Consider the following 15,139-nt stretch of genomic DNA (forward strand, 5'->3'; position numbering starts at 1 on the left):
AACAACTCCTTCTCGTTTACATTCTCAAACAATTTCTTTCAGATTGCTTCTGGCGTGTCAGAAGTGGCCAACGCTTGGACCACAAGGTCGTAAGGGACTCGTTAACTGCCAAATCCATAGTGGACTGTCAAATCGAGTGCTTGCGGTCCTCTAGATTCACCTGCCGCGCTTTCAGTTACAGGTAATGCATACACGATCGTCCTGAGCGGCCCCGAAGTATGTTCTTGTGGCACACCAATTCTTTCTTGTCTATTCTTTGTCAGATACGGTTCTCCTGTCATCGGTGGGTCCATAGACAACTGTCAACTAACAGATTGGCCGTTCTACGAGCTAGATCAGAGAATACATTTCATTCCAGAGCCGGGTTTCGAAGTGTACGAGAGAGGGAGCTATGGCCACGGATGCGAGCCTGATCATTTCGGAATAAGGGGGCAACACCGAAAGGATGAACATAGGTTATCTGAAGCTGATCAATGTAAGAGAAGTTGGTTTCGTTACGATTGATTTTAACCAAGAAATGGAGCTCTCACTGACCAGATTTGGTTTCTATTTCTAGTATGCTATATTGGATTCGGATCACCTGCACGCTTACTGCCACAAGCAACGAGAAAATCTTTGTACACTCCTTCTGAGCTCTTGTGCAAAGAAGAATGTTCCAAGGCAAGACGAACCACGCTGTTCCAATGCATGTCTTTCAGTTTCCGGTAAGAGCGAACGATTTTTTGGGTACCCCAAGGCTCAATGCTTGGCCCTACGAACTTATCGACTTATAAATTGACTTGAATACAATGCGCTGATTTCTTTGGTGTGTTTAGGACCGGTGGAGATAAAACTTTGCCAAACTGTTACCTATCGGACATATACCAGAGGGATTTACTGGTGAACATGGATTATGTATACGATCTTGATTTCTGGTTGTTCGCGTGGGATAATTATAACCCAGAATGTGTGGCCCTTGCGAATGAACCGAAAGATAATCACATTGGCGGAGGTAGTATAGACAGACAGGGTAAGTTAGATCACTCCAATAGTTTACACAAAACAAGCTTCCTAGAAATAAGCAACATTTTTGAAGCGACATATATGGTCTTAACATCTACTATCCACAGAATTCTGCGGATAGTTGTTCGGCTCCATCTTCAGAATTTTCACCATCAACGGTATACTGCAGATTTCCTCATTGTCTTTATCCCTCTCTTAACAATCTAATCAAAAATACTGTAAACCCTCATCTCTTCATCCAGAATAATAACGCGTTGTAGGACTACTACATGTTATGCCCATATGGTTTTTCAACTTTCTATGTTAGATGCATAATGAAGATTGCCATATTTTCAGATTCCTTACATGGTTTGGACACCTGGAGATTATACAGCGTCAGCGGTTGGCCTTGCAGAAGAGGTGCTCTCTGCCAAGAGAACAGAGAAACTGGGTTCTGGTTCTGCGAGTTAGAAGGAGGAGAAAAAGGGGCTTGGGACTACTGCTGTAGACCTGAACATCAATGCGGATCTTCTCATGGATATCCATATCAATGGTAGATACATACATATAATATTTCTAATACTAATACTAATAATACCAATACTAATAATAATAATAATTGGAACAGCACAGAGAAGGAACTACCGCCTCTACATAGGCGTCGGTATATTATTTTTCAGTGGTAGTTTTTCAGTTACTCATTCTTACAATCATAGCAATTGATCACCCCATGAAAAAGTTATCTCAACTGAATTTTTCCGCCATGGGATATTTAAGGTAGTTGATTTCCGAATCGAAAACTCTAAAATACAATGAAAACACAAATAATCACATCGAATTCTCGTCAAACATATATTTACGAAATTATAGAGGCTAATAAAATTGCTAGAAAAATCAAAATTCTTCTTCGCTATATTCGGATGAGGTGGAATCATCATCGGGTTGAATAACGATCGGATTTAGGGAACTTTGTACATAATATTTGTTCTCTTCTTTTATAACGTGGGCCACACAGTTCTTTCACACATCACTATTACCTACTTCATTCACCACTCGCCTTATATTGTCAAGCACCACAGCATTCAAAGTCGGTGACTGATTACATTTTCGCAAGCTTTCTTTCATTGTGGCCCAAACCATTTCAATTAGATTGAACACACAATAGTATGGAGGCAAACGTAACAGAATATGACCACGTGTTTCACACATCGAATCAATAATATACTCTTTTTTTAAATTACGTTGTTTTATGGTCGCCAGTAATACCTTTTTCGTTGGAATCTTTTCGGGTATTTCCATGTCATGATTTCGCATGAAATCAACAATATCTGCTTTCTTTTGTGTTATTGTTTGGTATTGTAGTCAATAACCGAGAATGATACGAAGCGTTATCCATAACAATAACCAAGTTTGGATATAGCTGCTCACTGAACCAGGTTTCGAATAAAGCCGCAGTCATATCTTCGTGGTAATTCGCAGACGAATCTTTTATATTTTTGGCCGTGGTACGAAACCACTTGCATTCCCGGCATGCAAAATTATAACACGTTTATACTTTTGCTTGTATTTTCAAAATGTGATTGTTATAACAGTATTATGTATATTAGGATTCCTATATTAATAAATGCTCTTATCTTATCTACATCGGACCAAAAAACTGTAGGTATATAAACAGCTAACCCTTGTCTTTAGATTCAGTATCAATTTGCTTCTCCTGAAGATGCTAACCTCGTTAGCGAAACGCGCGTCGAGTGCAAAAATATCAGTTTAGTGTTAGGGTAATTGATCTTTAGAAAAAGTTTTCAAAAATCGGTTTGCAACACCACTCACTACCCCACCTAACCCCACGAACACACACGGCACTGATAAAGAAATATTGTGAAACGGACAAGAAATTAGTATTCAGCCAGTCCAGCTAGCCGAGCCTTTATTCCTCAACTACATATTTAATAGCACGTTTACTAACTATCTGGGCGACTAGGGGCCACAGGCAAGAAATGTTTATGACTGTACTCTTATTTTAATTGCCGTTCCAATTGGGAATGGATAGACTATACATAAATAACCTTATCTACTCATTTGATGCGCTAAAATGCATCCTTCTGGGCAAATCGAAAGTATCCTCATCCTCAATATTCTTTAAATGTTGCCTGAATATTATTTGAGAGGTGATTTCTAACCATTTATGGGCTTCAACTCCCATGGAATCATAAAACTGTTCAAAATCAATCAAATAAAAATGAAAATACTTTCTTTGCTAGACTATTTTCGACGGGCCACCTGGTATGTTGCGTATCCAAAAACGAGACTACAACATAGCGAAATAATTCTCGCTTTTACATGAATAATAATATACGAGATACTTTGACAAGTTTGACAACTGACATGAATGACATATTGTCATGTTTTTCATTGAATATGTCCGAATAACTTTGCATTCGGATTATGCACCAAGCTTTCCTTCAACCATATTGTTCAATCGTTCACATAACGTTTCCTTCTTTGTTTTTGTTACATTACCTAGCAGGGGAGGAACCACTAACAGTTCCATAATTTCAGGTGCTACGTGGGTCCATCTAAAACCCAATGGAGGAAATGCAGTGATCGCTACTTTCCTTATATCCACAACGTGATTGACCGGCTAGATCATGTGAAACCATATCTACCCGGTTCTCAAAAACCCTGGGTACCATCCTCGCCACCTGTTAGACCGGGAGGACGACCAGACAGGCCCCCGGCCCCACCCCGGGAACCCCCTCCAAGGCCCAGCCTGAATCAGTACGAGATGATTTTTGACGAAGAGTTTTTGGACCCTCCAAAGCCAGGTTAGAACGACGTCGCAACTTTTCAATTCGAAAAATTGTCCAAAAACTACAAATTTTTAATTAACCGGATTCTTTGAGGTTTTGCATGCACCACACTTTTACTTTAACAACAATTTACAATTTCAAACTCACCATTGAAGTGAAAGTTTGGTGTCTGAATCAACTTCGAGAATCAGTTCGACATTAGTATAAGATCACTTCCTGGTACTTAGTCTCTACCAACTAACAACTATGCACCTTTTCATCCCAGAGTTAGAGGTCAATGTTGGTCCTCTAAGTGATTGCTTTTGTTTGGATATTGTTCTCTCGTAATTTTTCATAAGCTGCCACTACTTAATCTGCTCACCAGGTGGTTTTGGTCAACCCAGACACTGGCCGGTGTCGTACCTCCACAAAGAAATGCCTCCTAACACGACAGACTCCAGACTCATGCGCATGGAGGAAGAAAACCCCAAATTCGCCGCCATACAGAATCTGATCAACGTTATCAAAAGCAACGACCTCAACAACGTTCAGTACCACATCTCAAACGAATCAAACAAAGCCGATGACATTCTTTTCGTGAAGATCCCTCTGCCGACAAACTTCACGAGAGAAGCGGTTTCCAGCAACAGCAGCGCCACCTTGCTGCGAGCGTCTCCTGAGAAAGAAAGCAGCATCGGTAAGAGATCGGGAAAGTTCGTTCAGGGCCTACCCAGATGGAGCGAAGTCGAGAAATCTACCGAGTCGACTGAAGGGTTCGACAGAGGTTCGAAACCTAGTCCCGTGTATAGGAGGGGCTTCGTAACACGGACTAACGTTACTGGTCGTGGAAGTTACAGATGATGGATCTTTATCTTGTGCAGAAAAGGTCAGTTCGGGTCGATTTCAATTTCAAGATGACTCATTAAAAAATCAGTAATGTTGCATTCATGTAAATTGTAACTGAATAGTAAAGTTATGAACTCATACCAAACCGTTTCTTCTCTTAGATCGGAACTTCATTAGCTTTATGATGGAAGAGCATTATCTTGTATCTTGAATACATCGAATGAACTTGAATGGAATTTGATTTTATAACAGTATAAAAATAATGTTGGTTGCCACACACATCAAACACAATTTTGTTTTTAAGGAAACCACAAAAGATAGTCATTCTATTTGAAATAGTTTGGTTTTAGTTGGTAACTTGTCCGCAAGATGTCGATAACATGGTAGATAATTTATTTTCTAATTTCCTACTGAATCGGAATATACTGAATATACTAATCAATATGGAACACTGTAGAATTCATCGCCATCTATTTGTCAGGAATTGAACTTAATTATACCGTCACCTTTTTTTCAGACAATCCTTCTCGAAGGGAGCCCAAATTTTCTTAGATCTCCGTAAATAAAACTTCATCATCACCAAATTATCTTGTGTATTGTAAGCCTACTTAGATATAGTTCAACAATTTATTACTTTAGTCATTATTTATAAAATAAATGAAGCTACCTCAAAAATAGACATTTTACTTTCCAAAAAATGAAAAACTCTGCACGTCAGTGCGTAAAGAGAAATTAAACATGGTGACATAGCGGAAGGGCACTGAGCCGTATCTTCATCAATAATTGAACCTCAACGTGCAGCACATCAAATGGAAGGGAAACGAATGCAGAATTCATCGACCCGGTAGATAAATTCTGCATTCCTTCTCCTATCATTTGATGTGCTAAACGTGACAATACGACTCTTATTAGCTAAAATAGAACCTAGTGTCCTCGTGACATCATCTTTGTTTTTTTCTTTGTGAATGAATTCTGCATTCGTTTCCCTTTCATTTGATGTGCTGCACGATGAGATCCAACCATTATTAATGAAGATACGGCCTAGTGCCTTTTTGAAGTCACCATCTTTGATTTTTCTTTAGTCTACACTGACGTCATCACCTTCTCTCTCATTCACACATACATATTGCATCGTATAACTCTCACACTTGTTACACCTACCTCGAGTTGGGTGTTCCACAAGGTTCCGATCGGAGGTCCGAAAATGACTAAAATGAAGCGCAATGAGAATAAACGTGGGATTATGAGCTAGAAACCGCATAGCTCATATACTCACGTATTCGGTTCTATAGACCAGAGAAGTTTGGTTATGCGTTGTCTGCGAGGACGAAGGTAATATCTCGCGAGTCGTTATAGGGATTTCGAGATATTAACTTCGTCCCCCCAGTCAGCGTATATGTATATATTATTCAGAAGTTCTGCAAATACAAACTTGTTATTAAAACATCGTGATTCTTTCAGAAGACAAAGGCAGATGGACTCAGTTTGTACAAACTTTTCAAAGGCGCCCAATATAGGGCGCGAGCTTGATGAGAAGTATAATCATGTTTAGGAAATGATTCAGATGAAATGCTAAACATTAGCCTCCATTTTTATGACACACTTCAAAAGTAAATGGCAATATTAAAACCCTTCAAACTTCTTCCCCTCCAAGCCAATATCGAAACAAGAATCTAGACCCTGTAAACAGTGATAAAAATACATACTTATCTGTCTGATAGCACTTATTACTATTTGCCGATATTGAAGATATTTTCAAATTTTTCTTTCGATATTTCAAAATAGGAAAAGACTGGAGGAATGGAATTGGATAATAATAAATAAACCTGTTACACAGACTTTATTATGGCACAAAAATACACTATCAAGGCACGTTTCAAGCTCTACTCTACGATAATCTCTCTAATGACATTTGTACCTTCTGTCTACGATAAAAATATATGATAAATCTAATTAGCTCCATGTAATTTTCACAGCTGAATACATGAAACGTAGAACCGCGAAGCCCAAAAACACGCAGATATGTTTTGGCGCAGTGCACAGGATATCCATTGTCATACGCCGAATTGGTGAATTTGAGATGCAAGACTTTCAGATATGTATTCAGTTTCATGAGCTGATGATTGAGGAGGAAGTTAAAATTCGCAAACCTGTTGTGATCTTGGACTTGGGGAGATCGTTATTACTCTAAATCAGAGGAGGAATGTAACTACAAAAATGTAAATGGCGGGACAGTAGAAGCCCAAGGATGTGCAAGAGGTTCTGTTTTGATATCACCGTAGCTTTGCGCCTTATTTGAGAAGAAAGTAACACTAACATTTAATTATTATAGAAATTCAATAAAAAGTTAACAATATACTAACTAAATAACAATAAAATGATGGGAACCATCAAATATAATCCCAAAGGTTAGTAAAAATGTAAAGCTGCAAGAGAAAATATCTCGGAGCAAACCATTACATTTTTTATAATAATTAATTTTATTTTGGCTCTCGATACTAATCTAGGAGTACTCAAATCTGGAGCCCTATGCCAGTCCTTGTGGTACACCGAATTTGTTTCAAGCTACTGCTGCGGACTCCAGGATGAAATCTAGAATAACATTGGTAATCTCTAAAACTAAATTATAAGCACCAAAAATATATAATCGTTCCAGATTAGCACAACTGGAAGCTGTCTTTATTTCATAACTAGGCTTTTTGGTTCAAACATTTATAAAAATATTTCTATATACTATGTAAACAATATTCACTAAAAACTAGACAGTTGATATTCGAGCAGATTTCGGAAGAGACTAACCAAACTATTCAATCGAAAATAATTTGTGTTAGATTGTTCCGAATTTGAAAAAGGCTTCTTTATCGATAAGACACATCAATGTAGATTCCAAGACGGGACAATTGTTTAAGTTCATTTGTCAAAATTTATTTTCATCTTCGGGTGAAAAAAAAAAACAAATCACATTCAACATGTGAACATCATTATAAAACGATTGGTGACAGCTCTGATTCGAACTGAAATGGAACAGTGGCATTGTCTAAAACAATCAAAAATACACAATCAATGATACAAGACTCGTCAAGATTTAAATGTTGAGAAAACGTTTCAAATCAAGATAAAGCCCGATTAGCATACTTTGTTTGTCAATGGAAAATGTAAAAACGAGTATAATTTATGAATGTTAATGTCCAATCAGTGACAGCCGGAAAAAGATAAACTTCAGTCACTGAACAAGTCCATATCTACTTCAATGAAAACGTCTCTATCCACTACATCAGCGAAGAAGCTGATGAAGAAATCAGACGCATGTTCTGTTGCAAAACGAAGAAGAAGAATACAAAAGCGATAATCAAATCAATAAGCTGCAACCTGATTCCATCAATGACAACCGCAAAATAATCAATGAACCTACAGGATTATAAAACGTCACTACCAGAAGCTTAGAAAAGCCTAACGTACACGAAGTAATGCTGAAATATTCAATTCAATCAATGTCGAAAGCAAGACCATTCTCCATTCAAATACCAGTACAGCAAAAGAGTTCAATCAGTGACAACTGGAAGAACCTCACATTCTATCAATGTCAACCGCAATAATATGCGACAAAGAAACCTTGTAGTAATCTGTGAAGACCAAACATAACCTATAAAACTCACTTAGAATCTGTATACATGACGATACATCTTCCACATGTCGGTTCGTACTCAAAACCCTAATCTAAACAACCCAAAACTCATCAGAGCCGAAACCGCTACGTCCTAATCATTTACCAGATCTCTTCAGCAACAATACATATCCGTTGTTGTCCTGTTGCATCACCTCCAAAGCAAACATAGTTTCTTCTTTGATGTGCTTCAGTACGTCGTCGTTCAACTGAACATGTATCGAATGCGGGCCCTCCACGTAGACATCACGTATCTGATCCCGAGGCAGGCCCAACATCGCCGAGAGCTTCTGCGCGAGCTCCGTCTTGCTGTGCGCAGATAAGAAGATGGCGTTGTATAGCGACGAGTTGTCGCGACAGACGTAGATTTTCAATTTGGGAGCGATGCTCCTAGAAATAACATTATTGTGTAGTCTGCTGTATATTGAAACGTTGGTCCTTCGAGCCGGATGCAGGAAGAAACAGTTCTTATATCCGGCTCGAAGGGCCAAAGTGGCACATGAATTACTGGGACGTTATCAATACAGTTTGGCTTAGTACGGTACTTACTTGAGATGGATGGAATTGTGCAGTCTGATCCCGTCTGCATCTCCGCATATTTGGATGAGATCGTCTCTGGACATTCTGAGCATGTCGTCTCCCGAAAATCTCCCGAATGTGTCTGCGTATTTTTCAAATCTGTTCGCGGTCAGCCATCTGGAGGTTTCTTCTGGTGACGATTCTTGGGTCAGATTCAAGTTGCTGTTGAGAGTCTAGAAATGAATACAGACGAAAAAATTTTACATATGGGAGTACATTTCTATCATGGATTATATAATAGAATACCTTATGGACGTGTCATCCGGCAGGTAAAAGGAACTATAAACATTTGACAATATTAGGATGATGAATATCAATTTAAAAGAGTTGTTAGTGAACGTGAACATGGTAAAATATAACTAGTTTGGTTGAAATGTTGATCTAACAACTTGCCGAGATGAACTCGTGATAATGTTTGTAATCAAATTAGATATGCCCAGTTCTTATAGTTTTCGTGTTTCACGGAATTTTCAGCAACAAAAACATAGGCCTCATTTCTCACTACGATCCAATATTTATTTATATATGAGTTTATGCTGATTCGCCAAAAGCATTACAATTATAAAAATAGATTACTGTTGAATCATTTGAATTAGAAAAACACCCCTTTTCACAACATGGAAAAAATTGAAAATGGAAAGAGGTTGTTGAATGTTTTATAGGGATTGTTGAGATAATTTGCGAAGGCCGTAAGTAACAAGTGTAGAGTCTCATTTGCAAAGTCAAATGCTTATTACCAAATTCAATAGAAATACAAGCCGACTCATAGAAAACATTTTTTAACCTTCAACTACCCCACTACATAAACAGTTTTCCTCAATACACTCCTCAAAACAATTTAAGGATCACTACTTTGTGAAGATCGTATACAAGAATAAGTTTTTTGATAAATACAGTAATGTAACCTTTAGAGTTAACTATTTTTGGTAATGATGGCCGGGCCAGAGTATATAGAAAGAATGAACGTTTCATTTCCTGCTGCTCATCTTCAAGGGTTCCATTTGGAGGTGGATCAATAATGAGGTGGGGTGCAATAACTCTCAATGATCGTACAGACCTTGTTGTGATCCGCAACGGATCCCTGACCGGTCAAAGATACGTTAACGAGGTACTGGATGTTCAGATATGCCACAGAGCAGAAACAGGAGGGCACACTTTCATTTTTATGCACGATGGATCCCGTTTCCACGCTGTAGGGATCGTGCGTCGTGGCCGGCTTGCAGCCCGGATCTGAATCGCATCTAACATGTCTGGGATCAACTGGAAAGAAGCATCCGAATCCGTGAAAACCAACCCACCACTTTGGATGAGCTGGAAGTCGCTCTTAAAGAAGAGTGGGAGCGCCTGCCTGAAGAAAACCTCAGGGGGCTCGTAAGAACCCTGCCCCAGCGAATCCGAGCTGTGATTTCTGTCCGACGAGGAAACACAAGATACTGAGCTAATAATTGTAACACAAAAACAACTTTTTCTTTACTTTTGATATCGATAATTGAAGGGTTTTCATTTTGATTTTGGTAGTTCTTTACTTTTCTCACGTATACCCAATACAGAAAAAAATATTCAATAATTCAGCATGGATTTGGTAGCTATCTGCATTTCCTTTCAAAATGAAATAACATAATAAGTTTTATCAGTGGTGAAAAAAATACAAGCTCATGAAGAAATGATCCTTTAGTTGTTTTGAAGGGTTTATACGGCCAACAATAAGTCATAAAACGTTTTTTTATTGTCACCATTCGCCTCTAAAATGAAAACAGCTATTTTTTCTTTTTAAAATTTGCCATCATAAATAAAGATCGTTTGTAAAGTCAACAAGATATATTCTGTTTAATCAGTTTTGTAAACATACTCACATATAAAATAAACAGAAATTTTCACAAAACAAAAATCGTTCTAGACAAATATTATTTTAGAAATCCCGGGCTATACAGGGCTTTTCACGATGAGCGTTAATTAGCCGTTTCTGGCAAACTATTCAAGATAAACTGTTTCAAACGGAAATTGACATGGTTCCTTGTTCATCACTCATTTTTATAAAACAAATGTCACTTGATGTTTCTCCATTAGTCACAGATAATACAATGAAAAGATAATTATTAAAATACTCCTCAACCATCGAATGAAACTTCTCTTCAAACAATAGTTTTATTAACGCTAAAACACAAACTGAAAATAATAAACCCATAAATTAATGAGTTAATTTAATCGTCAGTGTATTTCAGAATATGTTCAAACACATCTCCACCTCTACTTAAACAAAAATGTAATCTCTTCAAAAGATTGTCATGTGTAGCGCTTCTGATCAAGTCTGGAGTCAAACTATTGAAAGCAGTTGTAACTCTCGATTTCATATCTTCCATTGTTGTTATTGGAGTACAGTAAACCATATTTTCAATGAAACCCCACACGAAATAATCTAATGGATTGCCATCTGGTGTTCTAGGAGGCCAACGAAAAGGTTCATTATTACCAATCCATCTGTCTTTGAAGATTTCGGTTAAAGCTTCGCTGACTGAATGAGAATTATGGGGTGGAGCACCATCCATTTGGTACCATACACGTTCTCTTCCTGGTCTATTATTTAAAATCATTTGAATTCCATTCCTCAGTGAATCTTCATATTTTGATGCATTCAAATCATCATCATGAAACTCGATATAAAAAATTGACTCATTCTTTATGGCACAAAATACATTGAATTGCCATCTTTCTTGAAAACCCCTTTGGCGGACAACATGGGGATTTTCCGGCGCCCAATAATGACTGTTGTGTCTATTGAAAACTCCATTTTTTGTGAACTTGGCCTCATCTGTCCATATGATATTGTCAAGGAAATGTTCATTCTCTTGAGTCTTGATAAGTAACCATTCAAAGAATTCCACTCTACGAGGTAAATCAGTCTCTTTCAAATGTTGGACACAGTAGAACTTATAGGGATGCCATTTATGCTTATTAAGAATTCGACAAATTGTCACGTAGGGTATACCTATCTCCCTTTCAGCCTCGTGCAGTGAAGCATTTGGAAATGCATGAAAGTATCCCAAAACTGTTATACCATTGTCATCATCATCCACTTTAGTCTTCTTACGAATGATTTTTGGACGGAAGGTTCCATTCAACCTACAGTTTTTTAGTAGTCGATTTATCACATTATTATTCGGCTTCGGAAGTTGTGGATATCTTTCATGAAATACTCGGCATGTTCTACTTGTAATTCTATTGCACTCACCATAAATCATTAATAAATTCAAGAAATCTTCATTACTGTAACCTAATCTTGACATTATTCTATTATAATTGGTAGCTATCACAATAAGTCAAAACCACCAACGGAAACCAATACCTCAATGTATACAAATTGTAACTTTTTCTAAGGTAGGTACATACCAATTTCGAATTGACTGATCTGAGACAGTTAAAAAACTGGATCAAAAAGAAATATTACTAAGTATAAAAAAAAATGTTGAATATCCAAAATAAGTGATGAATTCAAAAAAACGAGCAAGAAAACCACGTCAGTTTCCGTTTGAAACAGTTCATCTCGAAAACGGTTCAGAATAGAAATAGTATTATCTGAACAAAGTTAATCTAAAATTGGAAGTAGAGCTCAAAAATGTTGAAATATTCAGGGTGTTCCATTTGAAAAAATTGAGTTCCACTCATGTTTTCATGAGATCAAAGTATCTGCATTTTTTGAAGACCCTGTATGAGGCAAATGAAAATATGACTCGGAGTGAAGATCCTCATAGTATCACTCCACTCCATTTCAAATTTGATCGTTTTAGTGCAAGAGAGTTCAAGATTATCAGCATTTATAAAAGTTCATGTTTGGTAAAAAAAAATATCGAAATTAATTTATATCTTCTAAACGGTAAAATATAGGTATAGGGAAATAGTATATGAATTTGTTGACAAAGTGATAATGAATCATAATATGATATTATATACGGGGTGTTCCATTTGAAAAATCAAAGAAGCCACTACTTTATAGTAGAAGCGACAACGCCGCTTCGTCTAAAATATTTTAGGCGGGTAGGTCATATTGACTTATGCATACTGTGGAATTTCCAGGTTGATCCGTTGAATAGTTTGCCAGAAACGGCTAATTAACGCTCATCATGAAAAGCCCTATATAAGATTCCAACAGAATTTAAAATTTTCATCCCATATTTTTGTCGTCTACTGTCATCAAAGACAATATGAAAAACGATTTTTTGGTTGTCACAATTCTTAGAAGAGAAATATCCAGATTCTTCATTGCGATCTTCTACCAAAATATTTAATCAACCACCATACTGTCCGGATTTAACACTATTGACTTTTACCTGAGTATGTACAAAAATCGAACTTTTAGCGACAAATAGGAAGAAGTGACAAAGCAGATTTTCAGAAAACAATCAGTATTTCAACTCACTTTTGTCTGAACGGTCTGCTGCGGTTTTTCTTCATTATCCAGTGGAGTATTCTGCACTGGAGCTTGAGGTCCAGCAATGCTAATAACACCGTTGTTTGTTCCATCATCAACTGCTCTCGGTGGAAGCAAATTTTGAATTTGCGGGTTACTGAAGAAAAGATGTTATCTTCAATCACAAATGTTTCTCTGGCAGTATTATTCAATATTAATCAATCGATAAAAGCATTTTCATTACGTGTACTGGTACTTTATAGATACAAAATTTTTGTAGTTGTCTAAAGATATTGTCTTTGGGATATAAAAAACTTTAAAAACAATAAATATCATATTGTGAAAACTCCCAAAACACAATTCTATATCTCAGGAGTGACTCAATTGAAGCATAACACTGTGCTGACTTTTTTCCAATCCCTTCCAATCCTTTTTCGTATTCTTAAGATAATGTTGAAAATTTGAAAGACCAGAAACGGAACTGGTCCAAGAATCTTTCCTTATACCTCGCTGTCCTAGTAGAGATATCAGGTTTCCAGTATAGTACACACATTTGAATTCAAGTATATTTTTTCAAGAAGTTTGAAAATTTCACATCGCTGTACATCCTACCGACTGCGCCAATTAAGTTCATTGAATTTTCACACAAAGTGACTTCGTTTTTAACACTCATCGCAAATTCCAAGACAGTTTCAGTTTGCCAACATAAAGACTTATCGAGTACTCAATTTTTATATCACTGACATAAATGAATCGGTTCCATCAACCTCTCTCTGGAACGTTCGATAATAAAAGTCAAATCTAGCAAGATTGAAGCGGTTAACCACTCTGGCAATTGCAACTCTCCCAATTGCTAGTTACGAATTCCATCATAGTATATCTCCACCTGTTTTTTGCAGGCGGGACAAAAATCAACTGCTGCTATAAATAGACGAAGAAGGTAGTCACAATTGTTAACTGCGTTTATTCTACAACCAGTGCCCGAGAATAAATTGTCATCAATTGAAGAACTGGACTGTCGTTTATTCAATTAACCGAGTTAAACATGGGTCCTGATTATAGTGGAAGACGGGAAAAGCTCTATCAAGGAAAAGACCTCGATTATTTTGTTTATGTTTCATAATATGAAATGCTGATAACAAGGCAGAGACTCGTAATATGGCTTCACAATACATTATTCGCTGTATGAGTAATACATTGTTTATATTCAGCTGGAATAAAAAAACTCTTGGGCAGAGTGAAAACACCTTTCAAGCGAATATTCTTCAACCTTGAGTTCGAAAACATTGATAGTTCGTAGGTTTTTAATAGGTGGAGGAAGGCTTTTGAAGAGCCTTCATCTACTAGGGTGGGAGATTTTACAAATAGGATTCGTTTCGGCTCAATCCGGTGAAGAATATACCTCTTTCAATTCAAACAAAATTCCTATGGCTGAGACTCAATCACATAAGCCAATGAGTGTCATTATATACTGTCATCGATGACATGAGTAGATTCGTGACGTAAAGTCGTAAGTTTATGAATGAATTGAGAAATAAGGCTTATTCCGAAACGTCGGACGTCCACCAGCGAGGATGACAGTGTTCCATGTGAGTGAAATGTTACCCCCTTCATCTACTATATAAAACTGGATGTTTGTTGGTTGGTTGGTTAGTGATAAACCTATACATCGCTCAATTGATCGTGATGAAACTTGACATGTAGGTTAGGATTCTTAGGCTATCAATTTTTCTGTAACCCGCCACTAGATGGCGATGTAGAACACTTTTTTGAAAGCACTGTTCTATAACGCTGCTCACGCCTAAGTTCGTTGATTCTGATACAGCAACATAGTACTAGTATTCTATATTGTGTAGCAATCCTGTGAATGGTATC

The 15,139-nt window shown here is 37.3% G+C and overlaps 2 protein-coding genes across 4 annotated transcripts in view; one reads left to right on the forward strand and one right to left on the reverse strand.

Annotated features, from left to right (window-relative positions):
• LOC111511130 (uncharacterized) overlaps positions 1-5,200 on the forward strand; it is a 42,046-nt gene extending 36,846 nt beyond the window's left edge. For both annotated transcript variants that reach the window (XM_023167148.2, XM_023167147.2), the window contains exons 12-19: positions 43-181; positions 264-475; positions 557-704; positions 816-1,009; positions 1,339-1,534; positions 3,541-3,806; positions 4,156-4,656; positions 5,134-5,200. In XM_023167148.2, coding sequence (XP_023022916.2) covers positions 43-181; positions 264-475; positions 557-704; positions 816-1,009; positions 1,339-1,534; positions 3,541-3,806; positions 4,156-4,631 — 1,631 coding nt within the window. In that variant the 3' untranslated portion in view covers positions 4,632-4,656; positions 5,134-5,200. The remainder of the gene's footprint in view (positions 1-42; positions 182-263; positions 476-556; positions 705-815; positions 1,010-1,338; positions 1,535-3,540; positions 3,807-4,155; positions 4,657-5,133) is intronic.
• A 1,237-nt stretch (positions 5,201-6,437) lies between these two features.
• The window catches only part of gem (transcription factor CP2 like gemini), a 40,970-nt gene continuing 32,268 nt past the window's right edge, over positions 6,438-15,139 (reverse strand). For both annotated transcript variants that reach the window (XM_074181237.1, XM_074181238.1), the window contains 3 exons: positions 13,274-13,421; positions 8,830-9,032; positions 6,438-8,670 (listed from right to left, as the gene is read on the reverse strand). In XM_074181237.1, the coding sequence (XP_074037338.1) occupies positions 8,379-8,670; positions 8,830-9,032; positions 13,274-13,421 (643 nt within the window). In that variant the 3' untranslated portion in view covers positions 6,438-8,378. The remainder of the gene's footprint in view (positions 8,671-8,829; positions 9,033-13,273; positions 13,422-15,139) is intronic.

This window comes from Leptinotarsa decemlineata, unplaced genomic scaffold, assembly GCF_025532065.1.
Source record: "Leptinotarsa decemlineata unplaced genomic scaffold, Ldec_3_MD MMD2_tig00026307_RagTag_RagTag, whole genome shotgun sequence".
NCBI lineage: Eukaryota > Metazoa > Arthropoda > Insecta > Coleoptera > Chrysomelidae > Leptinotarsa > Leptinotarsa decemlineata.